The sequence below is a fragment of the Physeter macrocephalus genome, unplaced genomic scaffold, assembly GCF_002837175.3.
Source record: "Physeter macrocephalus isolate SW-GA unplaced genomic scaffold, ASM283717v5 random_371, whole genome shotgun sequence".
NCBI lineage: Eukaryota > Metazoa > Chordata > Mammalia > Artiodactyla > Physeteridae > Physeter > Physeter macrocephalus.
Genome location: NW_021145636.1, coordinates 1 through 11,364, shown reverse-complemented (window position 1 = coordinate 11,364; position 11,364 = coordinate 1). Strand labels below are relative to the sequence as shown.

General features: G+C 61.2%; 2 protein-coding genes across 2 annotated transcripts; both read left to right on the top strand.

Moving 5' to 3' along the window:
• PROB1 (proline rich basic protein 1) lies at positions 1-4,283 on the top strand. Its single transcript, XM_007114697.3, has one exon. It carries the CDS (start codon positions 93-95, stop codon positions 3,174-3,176), a length of 3,084 nt encoding a protein of 1,027 aa, XP_007114759.1. The 5' UTR covers positions 1-92; the 3' UTR covers positions 3,177-4,283.
• A 1,274-nt stretch (positions 4,284-5,557) lies between these two features.
• MZB1 (marginal zone B and B1 cell specific protein) lies at positions 5,558-7,922 on the top strand. The gene is made up of 4 exons (XM_007114696.3): positions 5,558-6,000; positions 6,875-6,999; positions 7,353-7,463; positions 7,554-7,922. Exons 1-4 carry the CDS (start codon positions 5,830-5,832, stop codon positions 7,708-7,710), a joined length of 564 nt encoding a protein of 187 aa, XP_007114758.1. The 5' UTR covers positions 5,558-5,829; the 3' UTR covers positions 7,711-7,922.
• Positions 7,923-11,364: the final 3,442 nt, after the last annotated feature.

Here is an 11,364-nt window from a genome sequence, read left to right as displayed (position 1 = left end):
GGCACCCGCGGGCGGGGCGGGGACAGTGCGGGCGTCTGCGGCACCAGCGGAGGCGAACGCGAGGGAGAGAGTGCGCGGCGTCCGGCCCCAGCATGCTGACCGCGTTCGCCCCGCCAACCCTGCCCGGGCTCCCAGGGCGGCTGCCCGCGGCCCCCGCGCGGCGCCAGGACTCCTCCAGTTCGTCGGGCTCTTACCACACGGCTCCGGGTTCTCCAGAGCCCCCGGACGTTGGGCCGGACGCGGAGGGCAGGGCGAATTGGCCCACGGTGGCCCCTGTGCTGGGGGAGGGCGCGCAGCCTCGCCTGTCCGTCAGCGCCCAGAATAGCCGCCAGCAGCTCCGGCTCGGCTCGGGTTTCCCGCGAGGCCCGGCCTCGGGCCCGCGGCCACCCCAGCCCCAGCTGCGCATGCTGCCGTCGGGGGAGATGGAAGTCATCTTCAGCGCCGGGCCCCTGTTCAGCCGTTCCGACGCAGAGGATAGCGAGGTGCAACAGCTCACGACGCAGGCCTTCCGCAGCCTCTCTCCGCCCGTCTCCGCGTCTCCCATCCCTGCCGAACCGCAGCCCCAGGGCCCCGACGGTGGCTCCCGATGGGCCACCTACCTGCAGCTGCGACCCCGCGGGCCGAGTCCTGCCACCCCAGCGCAGTTCGAGTGTGTGGAGGTGGCCCTGGAGGAGCGTGCCGCGCCTGCCAGGCCCCGGACGGTGCCCAAACGTCAGATCGAGCTGCGCCCCCGGCCCCGGAGTCCCCCGCGGGAGGCCAGCGCGCCGCCCCCGCGACTGTTCCTGCGCACCGGCTCCCTGGACGAGTCTCTGGGTCGCCTGCAGGCTGCCGCGGGCCTCGTGCAGACGGCGCTGGCCAGAAAACTGAGCCCCGCGACCCCTGCCCCAAGCAGCGCCACCTTCGGACCCACGGTACCGCCAGAGCCTGCGGCCCCGGAAACGCCCCGCAGTACTCGAGTGGCCCTGGAGGAGGCCAGGTCTCGGCCACCTCGTGTGCATTATAGTTCAGCCCCTGCCAGGGCCCCACGACCGTGGCCTAGCCTCCGTGAGCGCGCAATTCGGCGCGACAAGCCCGCGCCCGGGACCGAGCCGCTGGGTCCTGTTAGTTCCAGCATCTTCCTGCAGTCTGGGGAGAAGATCCAGGAGGCGCACCACCAGGAACCCAAGACTCGGTTCCCGCGAGAGACTCCGGATCGAACCGTCCTGAGGGCACAGAGTCCGTCTGCCCAGTCTAGGGCCCCCCGGGAGGTTTCAAGTAAGGCTGTGAGACCGAGGTGCCCATCCCCGCTGTGGCAAGCCCCAAATGGGACCGTGCGGGGTCTTCGCTGCCCCTCGCCCCAGAACCTGTCCCCGTGGAATAGGGCTATCCGGAAGGTGAGTAGCCCGTCGCTCCCCGAGGCATCCTCCGCATGGGGAAATCAGGATGCTGCTGTCACGGAAACTGTCAGCAGAAAGAGCCCTTCCCCTCCGACCCTTTCCCAGTGGAATCGGGGTGTTGCCAGTGCAAGAAGCCCATCCCCCGAAGCTCCTTCCTCGTGGGAGGTTCCGCTTCCGGCAGGTGGGGATACAGTTGAGGTGAGTAGGAGCCCGTCCCCGCCAAACTTGTCCTCATGGGAGGCTCCAGATCGTCCTACTGGGACGTGGAGCCCATCGCCCCAAGAGACGTGGGACTCCACAGTGCAGAGCTCAGCGGTAGTGTCTACGGGGGAAGCTATGAATGGAGTAGCCCAGGAGGAACTGGTGCCACCCACGCCATCTGCACCCGGGACTCCGGAGCTAACAGAGGCGCAGAGTCCGTCCACGCGGAAGATGCCGGATCTTGCTTTCCGAGGCAGCCAGCTGTCGCCAGCGGTGGCTGCACCCCAGCTGCCCCTCAGTCGCCTCGTGGGCACCCTGGATGCCGATGCGCGCCCAGAAGCCTTGGGCTCTGGAGAAGCGGCCTCGGGACGCCCGCGTGTGGCCATTCCGCGGCCCCGCGACGTGCGCAAGATGGTGAAGACCACATACGCGCCAAGCTTCCCGGCAAGCACCCCAGGCTCAGGGCTGCCTGCGCCTCCTGCGCAACCCCGCGGGGAGGAAGGCGGCGCATCCAAGACACAAGAGCTTCAGGCGCTGGGGGCCCCCGCCCCGGCTCACTACACTTCCGTTTTTCTCAAGGACTTTCTGCCGGTCGTGTCACACCCCTACGAGACCCCAGAGCCAACCCCAGACACAGTCCCCCGGGAGGTTACGCAGTCCAACGGGGTCCTGCGGCGGAGGGCAGAGAACAGCACGGCGAAACCCTTCGCGCGCACTGAGATCCGCCTGCCTGGTGCCTTGGCCTTAGGCCGCCGGCCGGAGGGAACCCAGGGAGTCGTGGTGCGCGGTCCTGGCGGAAAGAACAGGGATGCAGAGCCCCAGCGCCTGGTCCCCGACGACAAGGGTCGTACCAGCCCTCTAGGCGGCGCTCGCACCTCACCCCAGAAGTCGCCGATAGGACCGGCAGGGACCCAACCTCCCGGACCGCCCCGCCCCACCTCCCCGCAGGCGTACCCTAGCTCGAGCCCTGGAATAGCACCGAAACAGGAGACGCCACCTATGGCCCCTGAGCCCGCGGTTGCGGTCCAGTCGCCCCTCCCACGGGAGCCCCAGGCGTCCGCTGGCAGAGCGGCCCCGCCCCAGGCCCGCGCCGCCTCGGCGCCTCCCATGGACCGGTCCCCGGAAGGCCCCTCCCAGGGGGCGCGCAGGCCGCCTGGGGCCGCGCACCCGGGGAAGGTCCTGGTGGACCCAGAAAGCGGCCGCTACTACTTTGTGGAGGCGCCGAGGCAGCCTCGGCTGCGGCTGCTCTTCGACCCCGAGAGCGGGCAGTACGTGGAGGTGCTGCTGCCACCCTCGCCCTCGGTGCCAACACCGCCCTCGGTGCCACCCCGCCGCGTCTACACCCCGCTGGCCCTGGGCCCCGGCCTCTACCCGCCGGCCTATGGGCCTATCCCTGGCCTCTCACTGCCACCGTCCCCGGGCCCGACGGCCTTCAGTGGCCCCCAGCTACCCTGGGCCTCCGAGGCAGGGCCCCTGGACGGGATGTACTACCTGCCAGTGAGCGGAACCCCCAGCCCCGCGCCTCCTCTGCTCCTCTGTGCTCCACCCTCCAGCTTGGGTCCCGCCCAGCCGAGCAAGGGCTCCTTGTTCCCCGTGTGAGGCCCCAGGGCCTGATCCCCATGGTGTTGGGGCCCATTAATGGCCTTGGAGGTTCTGGCATCCAGTCCTGTGCCCTCTTTTCCTTCTTATCAATCACCTCTTTCTTTTACCCATCTCATGCAGTCTTCAGACCAGAAGTTACCTTCAGAGTGCTTATCTGAGACCCCCAGCGCTGATGGAGCTGGAGCTCAGGAAATGGCTGCCTGTTTCCTCCCCCCGACAAAATCGTATACCCCTTTCCCAAGCATTCCCAGAGTGTGGTGTGTTGGGGGGCTGTGTGTGTGTGTGTGTTGTGGGATGAAAAAAATGCAGAACCTGAGAGTTGTGAGTTAAGTTTTATTGGGGGCAAAATGAAAACTATAAGCCTGGGTGACAGCCTCTCAGATATCTCTGAGGAACTGCTCTGAAGAGGTAAGAGGGGGAAATCAGTATATATGTGGGTTTGGTGATGGGGCATACAGGCAATCAAGCACACATTTTGGCAGAAGGTTGCTGCTAGTCACAAGGAGCAGATGTCCATTAATGATTTTAGTGCTCTTCTAGTTATGAGAAGGTGCAAGAAATTGGGCTCATAAAATCTTCTCCTGAAAATATCTGACTATCTAAAGGCCTTTTCTGCCGGTTTTTCCCAGAGCACAGAGGGCCTCATTCCTGATCTCTGCCCAGAACTCCTTTCAGGGTGTATTGAAGGTCAGCGATTGCACTGGCCAGTGATTTCATCCTTGTAGAGGCAGATGGCAAGTGACAATTTTTAGTTGGTAGTGTGAGAAATCCCAGGACATGGCCCCAGATGCCGACCTGAGGGGGTGATGGGGTTCCTCGCAGGCAGCAGGAAATGGGAGCTGCAGGGGACAGGGCTGCCCCCAGAGGTAGTGAGCTGTCTGTGTCTCCCTGAAGGTGGGCCCAGCAGAGGTGGAGCAGGCTAGTGAGCACTGATGGGATGAAGAGAGAAAGACACTGGCTATCAAATCTGTTATTCTTTGCAAGAGGATCTGAGCCTTGGCCTGGGAGGCTGCGGGGGAGAGTGGCTAGTGCAGGCCCTAGGTGAGTCTCATCTGAGAGAGGGAGCTGCAGGGACAGATGGTGGAGGTGGAGAGGGAAGTAATACGGGAGGGGCCGTGGAGGGTCAGCCCGGGACTTGGGGTGGGGGGACTGCGGGGAAGGTGGGGAGATGACTGTAGTCTCCAGCTGGGAGTACCGCCCCTCATTCTCCCCTCAACCCCAGCCTCTGACTTGGCTTGTCTAAGCCCTCAGAGCTGAACTGGCTGGTCCTGGGGTTAGGAGTGGAGGTTCCAGCCATTCCCACCGAGGGTGGGGGACAGATGAGTGCGTTGTCAGGAAAGACTTAAAAGCACAGAGGATGGCTGAGCTGTTGTCCCAGAGGAGACTCTTGACCTCTCTTGGGGGGCGGGGGGTGGAGGGCGGGTTAGGGCTGGCAAAAGAAGGGATGCCCCTGTGAGGAGCCCTCATCTGGTTCCACTGCCCTGGTAACAGGTGTGGCAACCATGCCTAGGGAGGGGCTGGCTCTGCAGGCTGGTTACAGCATAGGAAGAGACAGGACCCAGGGCCTGTGTTCCAAATGCCTTGAGATTCCAGGAGCTTCTGAGGAGAGCAGAGGGAGATGCATGGTGTGGGAGGTGCTCTGCGTGGGGGGTCTGTGTAGAGTTCTGAGTGAAGTGGCTGGGCCTTGCGGGACTGGTACGTGATGTGATGAGTTTGGGGAAGAACAGTTACCATTAGAAGCAGTGTCAGGGATGGGGATCAATGCCTTCCTTAAGTTCCAGGCCTCCGGGGGCCCTGGATCCCTTGGAGTCACTGCCCCCTTGCCTTGAACTGGAAGCTGACTGAGAGAACTATGAGTCAGAATAACCTGGACATCTTTCTGTGGCTGGAGATGCTGGTCCTGATGGCAAGGAGGGCCCTGGGCCACTCCTGGGCCCCTCACCGCATCGTGGTGTGCAATAAATCGCTGACCCAATGGCCACGATGGCTGGAACAACTGGTGTAAGGTGTCTGATTTCCTGCTGCGGTCCCTTAACACCCCCAGAGTGCCCTTCCATGCCTGGGTGTGGCCTGGGGGAGGGGATCATGTGTGTCTTTCATACACTGTGGCGTCCCTGCCTCAGCGAACTTGCCTCTCAGGGAGGGAGCCTTGGCTGGCAACCACGCCTGTTGGCCTCATTTCTCCTGGTGGCTGAGTGGCCAGTGCGCCTTGGGGTCAACCAGGCTTGGGTTCCAATCTCAGCATAGCCCTTCTAGGTGTGTGGCTTTGGATTTGTCACTTTTCTCTGAACCTTTGTGTCCTCAGGGGTAGATTTAAGATGACAGTAACCAGCCACCTCCTTCCCCGAGGGGCTCAGCGCAGTGCCTACCATGTGCTCAGGTCCCAGGACATGAGAGGTATCAGCCCCCATGTGTCCTCACCCAGGCCCAGCCCCTCTCCTTGCCTCATTGGCTGGAGCCGGGGTCCCACGAGAGGAGGTGCGCGAGCGGTGTCTCCAGGGCCCTGGAGGAAGGGAGAGAACGGGAGGGTGAGGTGTCGGTTCCCCATTGGTCTGGGGCAGGCTCTCTGCAGCAACCCCCACTGCGCGTACACAAGTACACCCCTGCACCCCAACCACAGCCCCTGCTCGCTGAGCCAGCTCCACAGACCATGAGGCTGTCGCTGCTGCTGCTGCTGCTGGGGGCCTGGACCATCCCAGGGGGCCTTGGGGACAGGGCCCCGCTCACAGCCACCGCCCCCGAGCTGGACGATGAAGAGAAGTTCTCAGTTCACATGCCTGCTCACCTGCGCTGTGACGCCTGCAGGGCGGTGGCCTACCAGGTGAGCCCCCCACCCCCTCACCGCCCCGCCAGCAGTTCTCCTGCCCCTACCCAGGCCCCCACCCAAGCCAGACCCCTCCATCTACCTCAGATTCCACCGCTGGCCTTGGATCCCCAACCCCCGCCCCCCCCCCGCCCCAGGCATTGAGCTAGACTCAGCCTTCCATGATATTGCCATCTTCACCTCACCGGCACCGGCCTGCCTCAGTTTACCTATCTGTCTGCCCAACAAAGAGCAGGCGATCTCTGGGACACCAGGGAATCGCTAGCTTGTCCTCTCGGACTCCTCCCTTTCTAGGACCACCCTTAAGTCTGGATTCCTTCCCAAAGCATGTCTGGGGAGCATTGGTGTATGTGTACACGTGTGCATGTTTGTCAATCCCATGAGTCCATGAGCATGTGTGTGTCTTGAGTTCACATACAAACCTGTCACGCGTGCCTAAGTATTTCGTGTGTGTGTCTGTGTGACTGTGTGCTCGTGCACACACACAGGGGCTATGAGTACACGTGTCACTGAAGACTGGGAGGTTTTTTTTTTCTTTCCTTGTTCTTGTGGTTTCAAATAGTGTGTGCTGATGGGCAGGTGTGCCCTGGGGGAGGGGCCCCAATGCCCAGGCCTAATTCTCCACCTCAGTGTTTCCCACCCACGCACGCACCTCCCAACCCAAGGCAGCGGATCCTGCCTCAGTTGGCGTGGTCCCAACTTTCTGGACCTGGTGGGAGGGCCGTGAAGCCTGCCTCACAGGTGCTTCCTGCTCAAAAGGCTCCATTGCCTCGTTCTTCCTCAGAGACAGAGGCTTCTGTTCCCCCCCATCACCCCTCCTTTCACGCTGAGCAGTTCTGAAGCCCTGGTTCTCAACCCCTCCTTGTTCCAGATGTGGCAGCATCTGACAAAGGCAGAGGCCAAGCTTCCCACCCTGGACTCCGGGGGCCGTAGCAAGCTGAGCGAGTCGGTATACACAGACGTCCTGGACCGGAGCTGCTCCCAGACCTGGCAGGAGTGAGTTGAAAATCTGGCCCCTGCCCCCCTCCTCCAGGGGCAGGCTGATGAGTGGGGCTTCTCATTCTCCCACTCACACACCACACACACTCCACTAGGGCTCTGGCCCAAGGGTGGGGACTGGCTGGGACAGAGTCTGAGCTCTGGAGCTGGGAGCAAGTAGAAGAGTAAGGTGGCCAGGAGACAAGGTTGCTGTGTGACTTTGGGCCAGGAGTTTCCCCTTTCTGGTCCTCAGTTTTTCAGCAAGGAGGATCAGAATCTGGGCACTAAACTCGGCAGATGCCCAGTGTGCCCAGCTTCACGTGGTGACGGGCTCCACTAATGCTGTCTCCCTCTCCTCCCACTGCCTCCAGCTACGGAGTTGGAGAAGTGGACCAGGTGAAACGTCTCATGGGCCCAGGACTTAGGAAGGGGCAGGAGCCGAGCATCAGTGTGATCATCATGGGGGCGCCGTGGCCCACCAGGTCATGACTGGAGGGTTGGGGTGGGATGGAGCCTTGGTCTGCCCCACTGAGGGCCGGGCAGAGTCTGAGGCTCCTCCTGGGCTCCCCTAGGCTCTCCAAGACATGCTTTCACTACCTGGGGGAGTTTGGAGAAGACCAGATCTATGAAGCCCACCAACAAGGTCAAGGGGCCCTGGAGGCATTGCTGTGTGGAGGCCCCCGGGGGGCCTGCTCAGAGGAGGCACCAGTCACAAGGGCAGAGCTCTAGTCCAACTCCTCCTTCCCCTTCCTGGTCAGCCCCTAAAGGGAGCTGGGCTTCCTCTGGATCTGTCCCCTCCTTTCTGCAGGCTGCCTGGAGCGCCGGGAGGCCTTGTTCTTCTGTGCTGCCACTCTCCCTCCCTCCTCCAGCTTCTGGGCCCTGGGGCCTGGGGGGCGGCCAAGGCCTTCCCCTCTGGCCTCAAATAAAACCAGTGACCTCGATTCCTTCTCTCTGCAAAAGGTGCTTGGGGGGCTGGGAGGATAGACATTGGTGTTTCTGCTGACGTCCCTCCTAGAGAGGGCCAGGTACACGTCCCCCACAATTTCCCAGAGGTAAGTGAGATCTGTCATGGCTGGAAATGTGAGTGAGTTGTCAAAGGCATATGGAACCAGTTATCTGAATGGTTGAAACCCCAGATCCCTCACGAGAGAAAAGAAAAGCGAAGGCAAACTCCATAAGCAGGCTGCCTGTGGACATACCCACTGCAACCGCTGTGTGCTAGTGTGCCCCTCCCAGAGCACTAGTCTTCCTGGGTCTACACCCAGCAGCTTCTCACTTTCTAGACTCTGCTTCTGACCCCAGCTAGCATGGTTGAGCCCTTGGTGCTCACCTGGGACAGGGCAGGGCAGGGCAGGGGTCCTGGAACAGGCTGGATTCAGTATCTTGGTTCTACGTCCTGCTCTCCCCAGAAATTCTCACCTGGGGCCCTTTTCTTAGAAACGGAGAAAAGAGCTCCACCTGGTTCACACCTGGGTCTGGGTATCTGGGGTCAGTGGTGCTACAGCTTACAGTTTCATTTGTGTTTCTGATCCTCCGAAGCCCTGGAAAGTGGACAGAACAGACACTCTAATCCCCTGTTGACAGGTGCAGGAACTGGGGCTCAGACAACAAAAGAGGCTCAGGCAGAGTCCCAGGCTGAGCAGTGGCAGGGCTGGGAGGGGATTCAAATTTGGGGAGTGCGGGAAGGTTAGGGCTGAAGGAATGGGGGTGTCCCAGGCAGGCCCTTACCACTCTGCACCCCAGCCCCCTACGTTCCATCACCTGTTCCCCATCTGCCTGAGGCCCCTCCTCCTGGCCCTCAGGAGAGAACTCTTAAGCACCAGGAGGGCCAGGGCCCAAGGAATTGGCTGAGCAGTCAGTAGTATCAGGTGTGGAGCCGGGAGCCCGTGACGTGCACCTGCGTGGCCCTGTGTTTTTGTGGAGTGACTTAGAAGACACTGCATCAGAGTCTAGGTGCTCCGGGTCCATTTGTGTGATTGCGTATCTGAGACCATGTGCAACTTCCCGGCTTTGTCTCCGTGTGTGGTATGTGGTTTGTGTTGATTCAAGGGTCCAACGGACAATGTGTGGAAGGGGTAGGGCTGTCTCCCCAGCCCCTGGGAAGTACCGGGGAGGAGAGGGTGGGGAGGAGAGTGCCAAGGAGTAGAGGCTTCAAACTGGTCAGATGACTTTGGGAACCTGGGAGCAGGAGCCAGGAATTGAGAGGAGAGGACAGGTGGACAGAGGAACGGGCTGGAGGCTGGACAGGCCATCGGATTCGGGGCTGTGCCATGAAGCTGCTACCCAGCTGGACAGCGGTGCTGCGGGGGAGGCCTTGGATCAGGGCCTGGCCATGGGCACGGCGACCCAGAAGCAGGTGGACCCTAATAGGGTTGGGGCAGCGCAGAAGGGAGCAGAATCAGGGACCTCAGGCCCAGGCCCCACCGGCTGAGGGCCCTCAGCCCCTGGGCTCTCCCCAGCCCCCAGGAGGGGAAGACAGGCCGGGCCCAGGCCGGCTTCAGCAGCTTCGTGGTAGTCATGCAGGGCCCGGTGCTTAGAAAGGCCCCACAAATGAGTTTAATGCTCTGCTGTTGCTGTTTTTAAATTTATAATACTTTCGCAACAGGGGCCCCAGATTTTCATTTTGCACTGGGTCCCACAGATTACGTAGCTGGTCCTGACTGGGAGGGGAAGGGAAGGAATCCTTGTCCTGACACAGAGGACAGACAAGACCGGGCTAGCCTCGCCAGCTCCTTCTCCGGAGGCCCATCTGTTCTGTGCCTCAGGGACTCTGAGGGGCGAGCGGAGGTGGTGGGGAGGGCAGCGCTGTCTGACATTGAATGCATAATTAACAGCGTGGGCTCAGTAGTTCAGGCCAACCTGAATTTTTGGAATGGCTTTCTAAAACCTTGCTACCTGTGTGGCCTTGGTCAGATCACATCTCCTAAATCTGTTTCCTCAGCTGTAAAAGAGGTTAATGGCACCCAGAACCTGGGGTTAAACATGACAATACACAGGTGTTGCTTGGCATGCAGTTGTTCCTAAATAACGAGATGGGTTATGATGATGATAATGATTAACTTTTGATTAATGAGAGGGGAAAAGCCTCATTCAGAGTGTACCATAATATGTGCCCATTTTCACTCCCTTTCCTCTCACCTCACCCAGGGCCTGGTAAACTTCCAAGGCCGTCCGCCCCTCACCCCCACTCCGGCCCTCTCTCGGAAAATACCTGTCCCGTGCCCAGGCTCAGGTGCGGGCAAGGAAGGGGTGTGCTCGGGAGGTAAATGTGGCAGAGGCTTGGGCAGGCTTTTCCACTATGGCCGGAGTTAATACGTTACCCGGGCCTGGGCCCTCCTTTCGCAATCAGTGCTGGAGATCTGGTTACAGATTTACTTCGAACAATGTCGGCTATGCGGATTAAAGTCCTCCTTGGCCTTCGTATAAGCCATCCCTTCTTCTCCTCAGGAACTGCTCACACCTGGGCCCCAAACATGAGGGCCCAGGAGGACCCTGAGGGCCAGACACAGGTGCTGGGGAATGAGGGGAGCGGGTGGGGGCAGGGTGGGGCTGGGTGCCTGAGCAGTCCTTGCTTCCTGGGAGGGCAGAGACAAAGGTTCTGATGAACTGGATCAGGAGTGGCTGTCCCAGGCGGAATGTGGCAGTTGGGGGAGGGGTGGGGTGGCAGTGGGTTGAAGGAGACTTCTGCTTTGGGACTGGCTCACCCCAGCTTGGGGGCTGGCAGGGGCTCAGCGTACCGCCCCATTAGTGACACCCCAAAGACCTCTGAGGGACAGAGGGGGGACCAGAGTACGTCCAAGAGGGCCTGTCACAGTCTCCAGCCCTCTTGGCCTCCTCTCCTGGTGCCCCCGGCCTTCTGACATATGGGCCCGTTCCCTTGGCTACAAGGCCCAGGTTCTGAGGGCTCCAGGAGCCAGTAGAGCGGACTCATCCCTGCACAAAGCAACGTGAGGTGGGAGCCAGGTGTAGCCAGGCCAAGGAGTAGCTGGGTGCGTGAGCATTGAGGGAGGGTGGGGACCCCATTCTGAGGAGCTGACAGGCCACTCGGGCTGCCTAATTGATTCTGAAGCAGAATGGACTTTTCTGGTTCCCAATCACTCCACGCTGAGTTACTTCTCTCTGCTGCCCCCAGCATGAGTCCCTGGGCTCAGCAGGGACCTCCACGAAGGACCCCCCAACGGCCCTGTGCACAGAGCCCAAGTCTGACATGTTGTACAAGATAGAGGATGTGCCGCCCTGGTACCTGTGCATCCTGCTGGGCTTCCAGGTGGGCGTCTCCCCAAGGCCTTCCCACCCCCGCCCTGCCTGCTCCCCAGCCCCCTCCCTGGCCAAAGAGGTCATCTTGGGCAACAGGAAGAGAAACCTAAGGTTGGAAGCAGAGAC

Coding starts and splice junctions, on each gene's coding strand:
- MZB1 (XM_007114696.3), top strand. CDS start 5,830: ATGAGGCTGTCGCTGCTGCTGCTGCTGCTGGGGGCCTGGACCATCCCA. Junction 6,001..6,874: donor GCAGGGCGGTGGCCTACCAG/GTGAGCCCCCCA, acceptor TCCTTGTTCCAG/ATGTGGCAGCATCTGACAAA. Junction 7,000..7,352: donor TGCTCCCAGACCTGGCAGGA/GTGAGTTGAAAA, acceptor CACTGCCTCCAG/CTACGGAGTTGGAGAAGTGG.
- PROB1 (XM_007114697.3), top strand. CDS start 93: ATGCTGACCGCGTTCGCCCCGCCAACCCTGCCCGGGCTCCCAGGGCGG.